Source organism: Xenopus laevis, chromosome 4L (genome assembly GCF_017654675.1).
Source record: "Xenopus laevis strain J_2021 chromosome 4L, Xenopus_laevis_v10.1, whole genome shotgun sequence".
Lineage (NCBI taxonomy): Eukaryota > Metazoa > Chordata > Amphibia > Anura > Pipidae > Xenopus > Xenopus laevis.
This window is the reverse complement of record NC_054377.1, coordinates 129002792-129021261: the sequence shown is the minus strand read 5'-3', so window position 1 is coordinate 129021261 and position 18470 is coordinate 129002792. Positions and strand designations below refer to the sequence as shown.

At 42.9% G+C, this 18470-nt stretch overlaps 1 protein-coding gene across 4 annotated transcripts in view; it reads left to right on the top strand.

Annotated features, from left to right (window-relative positions):
• Positions 1-9660: 9660 nt before the first annotated feature.
• Positions 9661-18470, top strand: part of il5ra.L (interleukin 5 receptor subunit alpha L homeolog) — a 30343-nt gene continuing 21533 nt past the window's right edge. Inside the window, exons 1-2 of one of the 4 annotated variants that reach the window (XM_041589361.1) lie at positions 9661-9999; positions 15508-15663. In XM_041589361.1, coding sequence (XP_041445295.1) covers positions 15513-15663 — 151 coding nt within the window. In that variant the 5' untranslated portion in view covers positions 9661-9999; positions 15508-15512. 4 annotated transcript variants of the gene reach the window in all.

Sequence of the window (18470 nt, the reverse complement as noted above, 5' to 3'; positions counted from 1 at the left end):
AGGCTTAGAGGGAACATTGCCTTTAAATTTTTAATTCAATGGTGGTCAGTTAAGCCTCTGTTAAGCTTCTCTGCATTGCCATTGCTTCATATGTAACCTTCACAAGCTTCTACATTAGGTAGTTTAAGTTCATGGCAAGTTAGAGGCCCACTTTCCTGTGGACCGGGTTAAACAAATGCTCCTGGACAATGAATAATTGGTGTCGTTTCTGGAAAAATTTAATTTCTGGGTATATAAAAGTTGAGTTCTACTGTAATCATCACTAGCTAACATGTTGGTAACCGAGTCCGCTAATTTTTTAGGACTATCCTGTTTTGTAGTCTGTCTCTCGCTGGCTGGCACAGTTTTCTGACTTTTAAGGGGTTATTTATTAAAAGCCGAATGGTAAAAACTAAAAAAAAATATGAGGGTTTTCACTAGAACTACATTTTTTTGGTGCAAAAAAATCATTATTATACCCAGATGCTTCAAAAAGCCTGAATCCGAAAATCTGCCATCTCAGACTTGTCGAGGTCCTGTATAAGTCAATATGAGAAGTCCAAGGAAAATGTAGCACACCGGTCCAGTTTTGTAATGCAAATAAAAGTGCTTTATTGGCTCAAAGTAGACATCAAAGTTTTGGCAACGTTTCACACTGGGCCCTTTATCAAGCCTAAACTTACACACTGAGTACTGAGTAGCTAAAAAAGGGGGTGGAGTGATGGGAGGTGACCACAAGGAGGGGTTTAGGGGTAGATTGAAAGACATCTCTGATATGTACATAGGACAAACCGAACATCTGTGTTATTCTTATTATAAACAGTTCATAGGGGTATATTTATCAAAGAGTGAAGTTAGAGATGTCCACAGTCCTCTAGAGTGAAATTCCACCACTCTCCATTCATTTCTATGGGGTTTTTAAAGGTGTATTTATCAAAGGGTGAAATTGACAGTTCATCCTTTGATAAAGGATGAATCCCATAGAAATGAACGGAGAGAGTGTCTGTATTTCACGCTAGCGGACTGGGCGATCTCTAACTTTACTCTTTGATACCCCCAAGTGTCTCCATCAAGACAGAGTCCATGGGGTATAAGAGTAAAGTTTGAAATCGCCACAGTCCTCTAAAGTGAAATTCCGCCACTCTCCATTCATTTCTATGGGATTTTGAAAGGCATAAGGATGAATTTTCACCCATTGTAAAATACTCTTTTAAAAATCCCATAGAAATGAATGGAGAGTGGCAGAATTTAATTCTAGAGGACTGTGGTGATCTCTAACTATCTCATATATACAGTACATATTAACGTTATCGCAAAGTCCATCAGTACTGATAACGAGTCTACACGCCTACTAGTAAATAAACATTACTGGGGTATAATCCTTGTTCAGACCTCTGGGCCACACTGTATTTGATCTGTGGATCCACTGTATTTCTAGTTTTTGTAATGTCAGTAGCCTGTTACCCCCTCTCCTCAGAGCTGGAACTGAATCAATTATCTGTAATTTAAATTGGCTCACAGAGTGACCTGCTGCTCGAAAATGAGCAGGTACCGGTAAATCTTTGATTTATTGGGTAGTTTCACCTACAGTATGTATACCAACCTACAAGGGCATTTCGATAAATAGATAACAAATGTAGATTCACATGTGTAGTATTGTTTAAATTGTATTGTTTACCAGAATGTGGATGATTAAAAATACTCCCTTTAATTACTGACAACAATGCAGGAAGGGAAAGGTACCGAATTTTGTTTATGTTTTTTAAAAAAAAAAAAAAAGACTCGAGGTTTTTGACTTCCAACATCAGCGTTAACCAAACAGTCTTTTACATTTTTGGCCCTTTTATAGGCTAACATCGGGGGCGACTGGAAGCTCGGGACATGACTGCAAGATGTGCCAGTGTTTATGTACGATATTCCCAACTTGCCATATTAAAACAACTAACAAATACCAATCTACTGTTCTCACTATTTCATGTCGGCCTCTTACTAATTAATTCTTGTCTGGTATGTTGTTGTACCTTCTCTATATTCGTTTTGAGTGTCTTCCTAGTATAACCCCGGTTACTAAACTGGTCCATCATTCATCACACTCTTTTGGGTTACTCACAATGCGTTTAATTTTTGTGAATTGGGAAAATGGAAGAGAATTGTTTAGTGTATCGGGATGAAAGCTATCAAAGCCAAGGCCGGATTTACATAGGGGGCACCCTGAGGCCCGCTGTCGTTCATCGCCCCTGTCCCCTCCCTTTTATTCGCTCAAATTTTCATCATTGGGACCAGAGCGATAGCGATTGGCGCACGGGAAATTTAAAAAACTATCGTATCTCATGCGCATCCCCAGTGTTTCTGAACAAATGCGGGTGAGGTTGGGCAGCATGCCACCCCCTAAAATTCTGCCGCCCTAGGCACGGGCCTTGGTGGCCTCTCCACAAATCCAGGCCTGATCAAAGCTATTGGTTTGCCCTATGTACATCTCAGAGGTGTGTATCAATCTACCCCTAAAACCCCTCCTTGTTCTCATCTTCCATCCCCTCCCTATCTTTCCACCCCCCTTTTTAGCTATTTAACACAGTACTCAGTGTGTAAGTTTAGGCTTGATAAAGGGCCCAGTGTGGCCCGAAACGTTGCCAAAACTTTGATGTCTACTTTGAGCCAATAAAGCCCTTTTTTTGCATTACAAAACTGGATTGGTGTGCTACAATTTCCTTGGACTTTTATTATTTTTCTGACCCTGAGAATTGGTCTTATAGACTGTTTAGCACCTGAAAATGTTTATTGGTAACAGATGAGCACTCTAATTTTGTAAGTCAATATGAGAGGCACACGAAGTTATCGGGATCTTCTATGGTTTTTGCCAGAAAATCCGACTTTTTCAGTTTTTTCGGGCAAAAACTCTAAAAAATCTGGCCATTCGGGAAAAAACCCTAAAAATTCGAGCAATTCAGGGAAACAGCCCGAAAAATTAGAGTGATTCCGGTTTTCTCTTGATTTTATCAAGTTTTTCTGCAATCCGATTCAATCAAGTTTTTTTTTTATTAATAAATGAGCTAAATCTGGTATGGGAATTTGTCGTAATTTTTTTAAAATAATATATAGAATAAATTTAGGGTTTTAGTAAATAACCCCCTTAATCTCATTCATTGTAACTTTGTGATGCTGTTCAAATAAGTGACAAGTGGAGAATGTAATAAAAATCAAAGGTTACATTTCACTGTACTAATTTGACAGTTATTACAATGCATATTTCCAGTGGGCACAGTGCTTTGGCATTCCCCAGTGACTTATGCTTTTCTTGCATATTAAACACTGACTGGTGCATTTTCCCATAAGAAGCTGTACTGCACACACTGTATGTTGCAGCTTGCTGAAAATAACACAATAGATTTTACCAGAAGCAGATATGCGACTACAAACATGGGCTCACAAAATAAATATTGAAAAATCCACCGGTTTTTTGACACAGATAAAACACTGTCCCCATTTCTAGTCTTATTAATGGAGTGGTTCACCCGTAAATTAACTTTTACTAGAATGGCCAATTCTAAGCAACTTTCTTTTTTTTATAGTTTTGGAATTATTTGTCTTTTTCTTCTGACTCTTTCCAACTTTCAAATGGGGGTCACTGACCCCATCTAAATCAAATGCTCTGTAAGGCTACACATGTATTTTTATTGCTACTTTTTATTAATCATCAGAACCTCTCCTATTCCAGTCGCTTATTTTTTGCTAGGTTGCTAGGGTAATTTTTACCCTAGCTACCACATTGCTGAAACTGGATACTGGAGAGCTGCTGAATAAAAATATAAATTACTCAGAAAAAAAACAAATAATAAAAATGAAAACCAATTGCAGATTTTCTCAGAATATCATTCTATACATCATACTAAAAGTTAATTTAAAGGTGAACAGCCCCTTTAACCAGTTCTGAAGATATTACTTTAGGAAACAAAATACATAGTTTAAATCTCTGTTTATGAAAATACAAATAAAACACAGACAAGGTGATTTAAAGGAGAACTTAAACCTAAAAATAAATATGGTTAAAATGCCATATTTTACATATTGAACTTATTGCACCAGGCTAAAGTTTCAGCTTGTCAATAGCAGCAATGATCCAGGACTTCAAACTTGTCACAGGGGGGTCACCATCTTGGAAAGTGTCTGCGACACTCACATGCTCAGTGGGCTCTGAGCAGCTGTTGAGAAGATAAGCTTAGGGGTCGTCACTAATTATCCAGCAGAAAATGAGGTTGGTCTGTAATATAAGCTGATGCTACAGGGCTGATTATTACATTTTGGTGCTAATTGCACTGGTTTCTGAGCTAACTGTAGTAATTCACTGTATTAATCACTAATCAGCCTTATATTGTGACATTTCTATTCTGTATATACAGTATATTGTCCCTAAGCTCAGTAAGTAACAGCAGCACTGAGCATGTGCAGTGAATCTGCAAAAAATAAAATATGGGGCAAATGTGGCGATGAAGGATAGGGGCTGTGACTTGGGCACTGCTTAAAGGAGAATTCAACCCCTACCCTACATAGACCCCTCCCTCCTCCCCCCAGCCTAGCTGCTACCCCGGTTAAATGCCACTAACTTTTTACTTACCCCTTGATGCAGATTCAGGGCATCGGAGTTCACGGCAGCCATCTTCTTCGGGAAGTAAGTGCCGTATCATTGCATGCACATTTGGAGCAGTCTGGCAGTCCTGAACAACTGCGCATGTGCTGAAAGTCACGGAAATTGCTGAAGCACCAAAAGAAGACCCAAAGGTTATCAAAGAAGGTGGCTGCCGTGAACTCTGATGCCCTGAATCTGCAGCGAGGGGTAAGTAAAACATTTGGGGCATTTACCCGGGGTTTTCATTATAGCCGGCGCAAGACAGAGGGAAGGTGTTCGGACAGATAAGTGCCGCAAGTACGAATCGCCAGGTGTGCCCTTACCCTTAAGGTGGTGCCGGCACTGATTGAAACAATTCAGAATCATCACCTAGATTACCGAGCTGCCATACTGAAACACCAAAGAAACACCAAAGACAGGAACATTTAACCTTAGATTTCGGTGAAAAATACAAGATGGAAAGCAACTGAACAAAGTCTTTGTTTCTGGTGAACAATCTGAAAACAAATGAACTGAAACATTTAAACATTAAATAAACCCCTTTTAAATGATTTTTATCAGACTTAACTTTCACAAACATTAGCAGACTTAAGGTGATCCAAATTACGGAAATATCCCCTATCTAGAAAACCCCCATGTCCTAAGGGTAATAGATCCTCTACTTTAAATGAGATTATCTCTCCATATCTGTCAGGTAAAAAAGACATCAGCTGGTTATCTGTTGATGACTGGGATATACACAGGCCCGGATTTGTGGCCGGGTGCTACGACCGTGTGGCCTAGGGGCGCCTGCCAGGCAAATCCAACGCTGGCTATACACCTGGTGCATTAGCTCAAATGATTACACTTGCCAAATCATCGAAACCAGCTGATATACTTAGTATATAGAGTTCCATTGGGATCAGCAAACCTATACATACCAATAATTGTATGAAATTCATTATGTTCTACAGCCCATATTATAAGTATGTATATGGCCAGCTTCGGTGTACGAGGGTCACAAACTTGCCGCACTGCAGTTGTGGACGCCACAGTAATTTTGTGATAAGTCAAAAACATAAAGGTACTATATTATTATTAACATGTATTTATATGGCGCCGACATATTGCGTAGCACTGTAAAGTAAATGTGATTATACAACTAAATCACATGAATTATATACATAGAACATATGGAGTTACATACATCACAATCAATACCGGTACAAAAGGTGAAGAAGGCCCTATGCAAAAGAGCATACACTCTAAAGGGAAGGGAGTAATACACAAGGTGTGGGAGCGGGCAAGATCAAATTAAGTGGGTGAGAAATGTGGTACCGTATGTGGTGTTGCAGTTGGTAGTTAAGCAGAGTGAGGGTAGGCTTCTCGAAAGAAGTGTGTTTTAAGAGATTTCTTGAAAGCAGAAAGTCGGACAGACCGTGGGAGAGGGGTGCAGCCCTTGCAAAGTCTTGAATGCGACCATGTGAGGAGGTAATGAGAGAAGAGTTAAGTAGCAGGTCAGCAGAGGAGCGTAGTAAGCGGTTGGGTGAGTATATAAAGATGAGTTCAGAGATGTAGGGTGGGCAGAGTTATGAAGTGCTTTGAATGTCAGGGTCATTCATTTGAATTTGATTCTGAAAGGTAGCGGAAGCCAGTGCAGGGATTGACAGAATGGCGTGGCAGACGAGGAGCGGTTACTCAGGTGTATGAGCCTCGCAGCAGTGTTCATTGTGGACTGGAAGGCCAATTAAAAGAGTTACAGTAGTCTAGATGTGATATGACGAGAGAGTGAATAAGAATTTTGGCAGCATCTTGGGTGATAAATGATCGTATTTGGGATATGTTCCTTAGGTGGAAGTGACATGATTTAATAAGTGACTGGATATGAGGAGTGAACGACCAGGCAGAATCTAGGATAACCCCAAGGCACCGGGCCTGGGGAGATGGGGTGATAGTGGAATTGTTAGCTATGATGGATACTTCCAGGATGTTACTGGTGTTAGTTGGAGGAAAGAGAACCATTTCAGTTTTAGGGAGGTTTAATTTAAGGTAGCGTTGCGACAGGCAGGAGGAGATGCGAGTTAGGAGTTCTGGGTTGAGATCAGGAAACGAGAGATAGATCCGAGTATCGTCAGCATAGAGGTGGTAGTGGAAACCATACGAGTTGATTAATTTTCTGAGGGAGGAAGTATAGGGAGAATAGTAATGGTCCCAGGACAGAGCCTTGAGCAACCCCAACAGAAAGAGGTAGGGTAGAAGATTCTACTCCGTTGTAGGAGACACTGAAGGAATGATTGGTGAAGTAAGAAGAGAACCAGGACAGGGCTGTGTCACGAAGGCCAAGCGAATGGAGGGACTGGAGGAGGAGAGGGTGATCTACAGTGTCAAATGCGGCTGAGAGATCAAGCAGTACTAGTAGTGAGAAATGATTGTTGGCTTTAGCGGTTAAAAGGTCATTAGTTAGTCAAGTCAGGGCAGTTTCAGTGGAGTGTTGTGGCTTAAAACCAGATCGTAGGGGGTCCAGCAGGTTATTGTCAGAGAGGAATGAGGTTAGTCGGTTGTAGACTAGTCAAGTAGTTTAGAGATGAAAGGTAACAGAGAGATAGGTCGGAGGTTGTCAAGATTGGAGGGATCAAGAGAGGGTTTTTTTCAGAATGGGGGTGACAAGAGCATGTTTCAGTTGAGAGGGAAACAGTCCAGTTGAGAGCGAAAGATTAAATAGGTGAGTTAAGGCTTTGATTAGTTTTGAGGGAATTGGATCAAGCGGCAGGTGCTAAGGTGAGGCCAAAAGCTTTGAGACTTCCTCATCAGTGACAGGGGTGAAGGAGCATAGGAGAGACTGGGGAGTGTGGAGGGAGGGTGGTGGAAGTTTAGGAGGGTTGAGTAGTGTAATGTCCCTTCTGATAGTGTCAATTTTGTTTTTGAAGTGCTCAGCAATATCTTGAGCAGAGACAGATGTGCATGAAGGGAAAAGGAGAGTGTTAAAGGTGGAGAAAAGTTGTGCTGGTTTTTTAGAAAGGGAGTTAATGAGTGAAGTAAAGTAAGTTTGTTTGGCTTGGAAGAGGCTGGTGTTATAAGAGCGCAGGGCAGATTTGTAGCTCCAAAAGTCTGATTTTGAGCAGGATTTGCGCCAGCGACGCTCCAGTGCACGTGAGTGTCTTTGGAGTGCTTTTGTATGAGCAGTATGCCAAAGTTGAAGTGGTTTGGATCTAGCAAGTTTAGTTTTTATAGGAGCAAGCTCATTAAGGGCAGTGGTGAGAGTACTATAGTAGACAAAGGTAGCCACATTAGGACAAGAGATAGCCGAGATATTAGAGTGAAGTAAGAAGAGAGATGTGACAAGTCTACAGCTTGCAAGTCACGGTAAGTACGTGTTTGGGTAATAGCAGGGGGTGAGGAGGGAGTTAGTGAGAGTTGAAATGTGAGCATATTGTGATCAGAGAGGGGAAATGGTGAGTTCGTAAAATTGGTGCTTGAACAGAGTCTGGTAAATATGAGATCCAGAGCATTACCATTGGAGTGAGAGGGGGAGTCTGAGCACAAAGATAAGCCTAGGGAGGAGTTTAGTGAAAGAAGTTGAGAGACAGAAGAGTTGTTAACCGGTATATTACAAAGTCACCTAATATGATGGGATGGGATGTTAGATGAATGAAAGTAAGGAAGCCAGGCAGCAAAGTTGTCCAGAAATTGTGAAGTTGGTCGATATATGACAGCAATGCAGAGTGAAACAGGAGAAAAGAGCCTAATGCAATGAGCTTCAAATGAGGAGAATGATAGAGAGGGAACAGGTGGAAGAACTTTAAAAGTACAGCGGGGAGAGAGAAGCAAACCTACCCCACCTCCAGGTCTTTTACCAGGCCTGGGAGTATGAGTAAGGTGTAGGCCCCCATAGGACAGGGCAGCAGGTGAGGCAGTGTCGGTAAGAGAAAGCCAGGTTTCAGTAAGTGCGAGTAGGTTAAAGAAATTTGCAATTAAATAGTAATGTATAGCGGTGAGCTTGTTGCAAACAGATCTGGCATTCCAGAGAGCACAGGGAAGGTTAACTGGGTTTTTGGGTATAGGAGTAAGAGTTCTGTACTGTTGGAATTTGCACCGAAGAGAAGGAGCTCGTGGCCGTGATATAACTGGGATGGGGTAAGGGCCAGGGTTTGGGGAAATGTCCCCAGCTGCCAGCAATAGAAAGGAAAGATAGACTAAGTGAGAGTGGGATTTGTAAGTTCTTAGTTTGTATGAAAAAGAGGAGTTTTGTGGAATAGCGAAATAGAGTACTTTATAAACTTCATGTGTGGAGAGGGAAGGAGAGGAGAGAGGCTGAGATTTGTATAGAACTGGGATTTGATGGGGGAGGTAGTGAAAAATGTTTTATGAAGCATGAGAGTGAAAGGAGGAGAAATACAGGATAAAGCAAGTTTGGAGTAAGAAGTTACAAACTGGCAGGTACAAAAATATCTGTGTTCTTCTTATCCCAGCTGTTTCAAAGTTGATAGAAGATAGTCCAGTTCCTTTTGCCTTGTATAACTGCCATTTCTAAGCACTTGTGAAATATTCGCACTTAGGAAATGTTAGCACTAGTGCCATCCCCTATACTGGGTCTGAATTTATATGTAGCTGATTGGGAAAACCAGAGTCTAATTAATCAATGAATCAATTAAACAGCTAGCAAAGGGCAGAGTTTTACAGACACCAGAACCAGGTTTGGGGCTATAAAAATATCTCTTGTTCACTGAGGAGGGGACACAGATGTGTGCTTGAGATATTTATCAAAGAACTAAAGCAGAATAGGCCTGACAGACAAACGTTATTGGGGTTAACAGATACAAGTAGGGATATAAGCAGAATTACCAGAATAAGGAGTTGCAATAGATATATAGCAGTATATGGATACTTTTATCAACATGAGCTTCTTGCACTTCAATATAGTAGTGCTTAGCACTGCTGCCTTCCTCTTGCCCATTCCAGATTGAGAGCTGCTGTGATCCCTGGAGCAACTGCCACCTGTGAACGGTGAACCAGCTGGTACCAAATGGATCAGGGCAACTCCCCCGACGAAGTGCTGAAGGGGATGCTGGGAGTTATATTTTAGCTGGAGGCAAGCAGGTTAGGCATGCCTTCTACTATAAGGGAACTCTCTGGACATGGCTTTCCCCATTCATGCTGTTTTTTTCACTTCTTTTTGGGTCTTTGCTAATTTGAAAGCATAATGTAAATTACGGTATCTGCTCATGAGTCATTAGGGGTGGTGGGGGATGGGATATGCCTTTGTTGCCACCTGCTGGCCAATCTTTAGTTACAGGAGTTGCATTGGCTGGAATTTCCCAGTGTAGCTTGTGTGTTTCTGATCGAGGCTGGATCCCATGGAGTAGCCTATTTCCCAGCAGCTGTGCGGACGTCTGCCTTCCTTTCCTTTCTCTCTTCAGGTATGTGCTTGCCCCACCTCACATTTAAGACAAATCCTTCCCAGCCTGTGTTTATATTCCCCTTTCTCTTCCAGTCCCTGTGCTTCCCTGAAGCCTGTCAGTGCCACAGCTGCATTTCCTGTGTTGGGGGCTCCTCTCTCCCTGTGTATTCACTAGGAAATGATGCTGCTGCTGCGTCACTTCATCATTTTAACTCCCATTTCAATTATTTCTCATAGACTTGTATTTAACTGTTATGTTTGTTTGTACCCCCCCCCCACCAATGTATAAATGGAAATATGCTGTAAATTCTGCCTTCTTATCGCATTGTATACTTAGGAGAGCGTGATAAGAAAATAGTCTCTGGGAAGGGACTGTGACTGTGGTATAGCAGGTATAGTAGGGAGAGATGGTGTCTATAGTAACAGTGGATACTAGTCTCTGGGAAGGGAGTGTGACTGTGGGATAGCAGGTATAGTAGGGAGATATGGTGCCTATAGTAACGGTGGGATAATAGTCTGTGGGAAGGGACTGTGACTGTGGGATAGCAGGTATAGTAGGGAGAGATGGTGCCTATAGTAACAGTGGATACTAGTCTCTGGGAAGGGAGTGTGAGAGATGGTGCCTATAGTAATGGTGGGATAATAGTCTGTGGGAAGGGACTGTGACTGTGGATAACAGGTATAGTAGGGAGAGATGGTGCCTATAGTAACAGTGGGATAATAGTCTCTGGGAAGGGACTGTGACTGTGGTATAGTAGGGAGAGATGGTGTCTATAGTAACAGTGGATACTAGTCTCTGGGAAGGGAGTGTGACTGTGGTATAGCAGGTATAGTAGGGAGAGATGGTGCCTATAGTAACAGTGGATAATAGTCTCTGGGAAGGGACTGTGGCTGTGGGATAGCAGGTATAGTAGGGAGATATGGTGCCTATAGTAACAATGAGATAATAGTCTCTGGGAAGGGACTGTGACTGCAGGATAGCGGGTATAGTAGGGAGACATGGTGCCTATAGTAACGGTGGGATAATAGTCTGTGGGAAGGGACTGTGACTGTGGGATAGCAGGTATAGTAGGGAGAGATGGTGCCTATAGTAACAGTGGATACTAGTCTCTGGGAAGGGAGTGTGAGAGATGGTGCCTATAGTAACGGTGGGATAATAGTCTGTGGGAAGGGACTGTGACTGTGGGATAACAGGTATAGTAGGGAGAGATGGTGCCTATAGTAACAGTGGATAATAGTCTCTGGGAAGGGAGTGTGACTGTGGTATAGCAGGTATAGTAGGGAGAGATGGTGCCTACAGTAACAGTGGATACTAGTCTCTGGGAAGGGAGTGTGACTGTGGTATAGCAGGTATAGTAGGGAGAGATGGTGCCTATAGTAACAGTGGATACTAGTCTCTGGGAAGGGAGTGTGACTGTGGGATAGCAGGTATAGTAGGGAGAGATGGTGCCTATAGTAACAGTGGATACTAGTCTCTGGGAAGGGAGTGTGACTGTGGGATAGCAGTTATAGTAGGGAGAGATGATGCCTATAGTAACAGTGCGATAATAGTCTCTGGGAAGGGACTGTGGCTGATGGATAGCAGGTATAGAAGGGAGAGATGGTGCCTATAGTAACAATGAGATAATAGTCTCTGGGAAGGGACTGTGACTGCAGGATAGCGGGTATAGTAGGGAGACATGGTGCCTATAGTAGTAGTGGGATAATAGTCTCTGGGAAGGTAGTGTGACTGTGGGATAGCAGGTACAGTAGGGAGAGATGGTGCCTATAGTAACAGTGGATACTAGTCTCTGGGAAGGGAGTGTGACTGTGGGATAGCAGGTATAGTAGGGAGAGATGGTGCCTATAGGAAGGGAGTGTGGCTGTGGGATAGCACATAGCAGGTATAGTAGGGAGAAAAATTAAAGGATACTGAAAAGTGGGAAAGAGAGCAGCACAATGAAGCTGAGACGGGGAAGCAAAAATGGAGAGATGAAGGTAAGAAGAAGATGTTTCATCATGATTTAGAGTTTATCTTAGTTGCCAGTTCTCCATTAGTTCATTACAGGTTTACAGAGTTTTTCCCAGATTTCCGATGTAATTGTGGGGACCTGTTTAGTAGCACCTGACACAAAATGTGTGCACAAAGTGTTAATACTTGTATAAGTGCTTTTCAGGTGTCTCATGTAGGCTGCAATGCATGGTTTCACAGTGGGGGATGGTAAAAATCCAGGTGGCTTGGTGCAAGCTGCTAGGGGAACCCTGAAATTACACAAATGCATAAGTTGGTAGGGACATGTATGAGAATGAATCTATTCTGGTTTGTGATGTGCGGGTTGGCCCTATACCCGCGTGTTTTACCCGTGGGTCGGGCGGGTTCGGGCCGACCTTGTACCCACTTTTCCGGGTCATGGGCGGGTCCGGGTTAAGGTCTTCTGCCTGCTCCGCATCCCCACCCGCGACCTTACAATGCCGGCTTCCAACTTCAGAGTTCAACTTTTATAGACGCGCGCCTCCTCGCCCCAACATTGGCAGGGTGGGTGGGCACGGGTCTATAAAAGGAACCCGGAAGTTGGGCTCGAGCGGGTGTGGGTGGAGGGAGGGCCGATATCAGGCGGGTGCGGGACGGGGAAAAACTCGACCCGCACATCACTAATTCTGGTGCTTGAATCTGCTGCAAGGATGCCACATCCTGGATGCAATTAACTGTGCTGCATAGTTTTATTATCTGCAAATCACTAAAGGGAAGGGAATAATACACAAGGTGTGGGAGTGGGCAAGATCAGAATTAAGTGGGTGAGAGATGTGGTACTGTATGCGGTATTGCATTTGGCAGTTAAGAGTGAGGGTAGGCTTCTCTAAATAAGTGCGTTTTTAAGAGATTTCTTGAAAACAGAAAGGTTGGGAGAAAGTCGGACAGACCGTGGGAGAGAATTCCAGAACAGGGGGTCAGTAGAGGAGCGTAGTAAGCGGTTTGGTGAGTATATAAAGATGAGTTCAGAGATCAAGGGTGGGGCAGAGTTATGAAGTATTTTGAATGTCAGGGTCATCAATTGAATTTAATTCTGAAGAGTAAAGGAAGCCAGTGCAGGGAGTGACAGAATGGCGTGGCAGAGGAGAAGCGATTGCTGAGGTGTATAAGCCTCGCGGCAGTGTCCATTTTGGACTGTAGAGGTGACGGTCTCTGGTGGGGAAGGCCAATTAAAATAGTTACAGTAGTCTAGATGTGATATGACGAGAGCGTGAATAAGAATTTTGGCAGCATCTTGGGTGATAAATTATGGTATTTTGGATATGTTCCTTAGGTGGAAGTGACATGATTTAATAAGTGACTGGATTTGAGGAGTGAATGACATGGCAGAATCTAGGATAACCCCAAGGCCCTGGAGATGGGGTGATAGTGGAATTGTTAGCTATGATGGATACTTATAGATGGTTAAATATAGGAATGACATCAGCTTTCTTCCAATCCATAGGTACCATACCAGATGAAAGAGAGTCTGAGAAAATCAGAAATAAAGGCTAATATAAAACTGAATTTAGCTCTCTTAAACCCCATGGGTGTATTCCATCTGGCCCTGGTGCCTTGTTCACATTAATTTTTAGTAAAGCTTTATGAACCAAATCCTGAGTCAGCCACTGACTAGATTGAGCCGAGCCAGCAGTGCAGCTATGAGGTGAGTCTGGAAATTCTGACTTCTCTATTGTATACACCGAAGAAAAGAATAGATTTAGCACATTTGCCTTTTCTGAATCTGTTACTACCATACTGGTTCCATTATTTAAAGAGGTAACATTGTCAACCCGCATCTTTTTACTATTACCGTATATACTCGAGTATAAGCCGACCCGAGTATAAGCCGAGGTACCTAATTTTACCTATGAAAACTGGGAAAACTTATTGACTCTAGTATAAGCCTAGACACAACTACAGCCCTGTCTCCCAGCAGCGCACATTCTGCCAAAGCGACCCCCCCAGCGATCAACCGGACTTCTTTGCAAAGTAGATGGTGACAGAGAATTGCCAAACGGATTACTGTGTGCATTGTCCCACTGTCCCACTACCATGTGCAGAGGGTGCTGTTTGATATTGCCATCACTGTTAATCTTTCGTATAACCAACAGAGGGCGCTGTGTGATATTGCAGTCACTGTTAATCTTTCATATAACCAACAGAGGGCACTGTGTGATATTGCAGTCACTGTTATTCTTCCATATAACCAACAGATGGCGCTGTGTGATATTGTAGTCACTGTTATTCTTTCATATAACCAACAGAGGGTGCTGTGTGATATTGCAGTCACTGTTATTCTTTCATATAACCAACAGAGGGCGCACTGTTATTCTTTCATATAACCAACAGAGGGGGCTGTGTGATATTGCAGTCACTGTTATTCTTAAATATAACCAACAGAGGGCGCACTTATTCTTTCATACAACCAACAGATGGCGCTGTGTGATATTGCAGTCACTGTTATTCTTTCATATAACCAACAGATGGCGCTGTGTGATATTGCAGTCACTGTTATTCTTTCATATAACCAACAGAGGGCATTGTGGGATATTGCAGTCTCTCCCCAAGTGTACTGTTGGTATAGAAATGATTAAAAGTGACTGCAATCTCAGATACTCGGGTCGGCTACCGCTGACCCGAGTATAAGCCGAGGTAGACTTTTTCAGCACATTTTGGATGCTGAAAAACTCGGCTTATACTCGGGTATATACGGTAATATACTTTAAAAACTTTTTGGGATTAGTCCTAGCCTCTGCCACAATGCACTCCTTATTTCCTATCTCTGCCTTCCGGATTGCTGTTTTATAACATTTGTTATAGTGTTTATATATGTTAAACATCTAGGTGAACATAGATTCACCCCAAATCTTTTTAAGTAGGATGCTACTGTCCAATGCTTTTAGCTTTCCTAGGTAGGGGTAGCCCCCACCATTTAGGAACCTGAGGTTTGAAGGGATGATCCTATTATCTCCACAAATATGGGAGCTCATGCAAATCTGACTGAGCCCTGATAAAACCTTGATTGGGCAGGGAATAGTAGATTAATAGGGGCTGGCACAGTAATCACATATTGTAATTGTTTTCTATGTCAGTTGTATGAACATTGTACTGCATACCAGTGGCGGAACTACCGGGGGAGCAGGGGTTGCGAGCGGGCCAGGGCCCGCACCCCCTCAGGGCCCCATGACAGCGCCGCAAGCCACTGAAATCCCCAGCAAAATCGGCCGTACGGAGGGGGGCGGGGCCCGGCTGCGCGTCATGCACCAGGGCCCGCCCCCCTCTAGGAACGCTACTGCTGCATACTATATGTTCCTCATCATATATGGGATAGGTGCTTGTTGTTGAAGAGTCAGAGAGCTGAATAGGGAGCCCCCACAGATGAACTAGAATTAGGACAGCACAGGCTGTTGCATTATCATCACCTAATGCTGTTATTGCCAGTAGCAGCTGCTCATACTGTTGTGCATGTGGGCTCAAAAGAAGAATGCAGAACTAGCAATTAATGATTCTAAAGATTTTTTTGCTCTTTTACAGGTTGAATGCACACTGCTAGACACATAATATCTACAGTGCCAGTGGAGTGTAACTTGAGTGGTTCCTTTGTGACGGACGAGCTGAAAAACTTGCATGTGGCAGAAAGTGGCCAGAGCATGTCCTACCATGATAATCCCAGCACTGACTCAAAGCCTGGTATGTCCCTGCTGTTTCCTATTAAGGAGGAGAGAGACTTGATGGATGTGTCTGATGCCCCCACTGCAAGCACCCTCCAGGCAATTGGCATCCCAGTTGCAAAAGTGGAAGATGATACACATAACTTGGCAGTGCCTGCTTCTAGTGAGGGCCATGAACAGGGTAGAAACCTTCCTGCAATGGACAATAGCACTCCTGTAACAGTTTCTGCTGTGCCACCACGTGTACAAGTGACTCCTATGCCCTGTGGGTACCGATCCCCAGCTTGGCACTTCTTTCGAGGTCCATCTGGGTGTTCTGACCTTGTGCGGGAAAGGGAAGTAATTTGCATGATGTGTGGCAGCAAAGTGAAGCGAGGGAGTGACACAGGCAGATTGGGAACCACAGCTCTCTTTATTCATTTGGAGAGACACCATGGGCTTACCCGAGAGTTGGTCTGTAAGGAAGCAGCTTCTTCTTTGGGCCACAGCTTAGACATGAGGGATGCTCTTTCTGCTGGAAGCAGTAGTAGGGACAACATGTCCACTTATGAGCATTTTAGGAGTTTTAGGCATGGCGCTTCACCTTCTCTCATACATGATGAAGAAGGTAGACACAGGCCCAAACGTTGGGCTGTGACTGTTTCAGCTGCTCCCTCTGACACATACAATATCCCAGTCTCTCCCCTCCAGCTGCCACCCCTAAATCGAAGGCAACAGGTATATAGGCAGAGACGGAGAGAAACAGAGAGTCAGAGCAGGAAATGGTCCTCTGCCCTTCGACAAGCATTACTTGAACGTCTGCATGGCAGCATGGTCATGTACTGTGAAGTGTGCCATGCACCACTGGTGTCAGGAGAGCGCAATCAGAAAGTGCGAGGTGATATAATGGAGGCACACTTCCAATCTCAGCATGCTGCACGATTCCGTCGTTTGGAGCGTGACGCTGAGAGAGACTTGCTTCTCCAAAGACATGGCCCTCTATTTGCTTCTTCTGCTTCTGTAGGCCTAGGCCCCTCTTCGGCTTCTTCTGGCACACACTAACTGGGTCTCCATCTTGAAATGCTACCTTGCCCACCCTGGGCTCCTTTATTTTTCCTGGTATTGACTGCCTTAATTGCACATTCTTGACCATATGATACTAACTCTTGAATTGTTCAGAAAGCATTTTTGAATTTCTCTTTTGGACTGAATGTTGACTGTATCCTCAGGATATACTATGTAATCCAATATATCCTTATTTTTTTTAGGCCTATTACAGCTTTTCTCTATGCATGACCTATTCCTCTACTTTGTGCTGGTCATTTGTATTCAGAGAACTTCAAAGCTGCACATGCTTCCCTTGTTATATCTGATTTGGAAGAACTTAATTACCACCATTCCACTTAAAGAATGTGGCTGACATCCTGGGGTGAAAAAAAGAAAAATTCTTATAGGCTAAGGGCCAGTTATATTATTGGGTGCCTAAGTGCCTAAATGGTATTTGGAGAGATTTCCTATTCAGTTTCCCAACCCTTTTGACCAATGTGTTTTAAAGATGAGTGTGATATTATTGCTTGTGGTTTGAACAATTATTTGGTAGGTGCAGTGCTGGAATTGGGGAGGGATGTAAACATCACTCCATTTTTTTATTTCAGTGAAAAAGTAAAGCAGCCCCTCAGGGCAGATGCAAGAATTTTGAATCCCTGAACTTTTTTATTGTAACACCAGAGCTTTCTTTTACTCCTCCTCACTTCTGCATGCAAATAAAATAGAGAGGTTAAAAAGCACAAGTTAAAAGAACATATAGATAAAAGGAAAGAAAAGACGTGTTATGCACATGTAGAATGTGGAGTAATCAGACAGGGTAATAGAGAAAAGGAGAGAATGTGGAGTAATCAGAGAGGGTAATAGAGAAAAGGAGAGAAGAAAAAATAGTGGAAACAAAAAGAAAAAAAAAATGAAGGTAGCTAGCAGTAACAGATTGAGAAATGGTGAAAAAATAATATATATTAAATAATGTGGGGTAATATAGAATATGCTGGAGTTGCACTGTGTTACGACGCATAATACATAGGCAAGGTGCTGTGTTTGCAGAAGCTGACTTGGCTGCCAAGATAAGTCATACGCACAATTTTCATTTTGGGCTCCCTAAAGGCCACGTAATTACATAAATCAGTGCATACTGGGCATCAAACTGTCCATTAGAAGGAAATACTAAATGGAAATAGAAAAATGGCTTTGCTTTAAAGTGGTGAAACCAGAAAGTGGATGGTGGATGAGGCTAATTATAACAGTAGGCCTATAAATGTAGGAGTGGCTTATTTTTAGCATGTCACGCTACGCACAGCACTCATAGCATCCTTCAGCTTTTTTCACCCTAATTCAAGCACTAGGTATGTGGATGAAAGTCGATGGGTGAGAAGGTAGAAACAGAGGAGTTTGTTGGAGATAATATTAAAATTTTTTTTTGCATCCAGTCAGACTGGAGAGCCATCCTGAGTTTGGCTGCAGCTTGAGTTAGATTAGAATATCAAGGACTTGATTGGTGATAGAAACCCAATTATGGGGCAAAGCATGGAACTGGACCCACTTAACTCACAGAGCATCAGGGATATGAGTTAAAAGCACATTATTCATCTGTTTACTTAAAGGAGAACTAAATCGTACTAAAGAAGTAGGCTAGAAATGTTGCACATTATGATATGTGTCTCTAAAGATGCCCCAGTAGCTCCCGATCTTCTTTTCTGCTGATTCACTGCACATGCTCTGTGCTGCTGTCACTTACTGATCTTAGGGACCCACTCACAATATACAGTGCACATATAAATGTCACAATATAAGGCATTG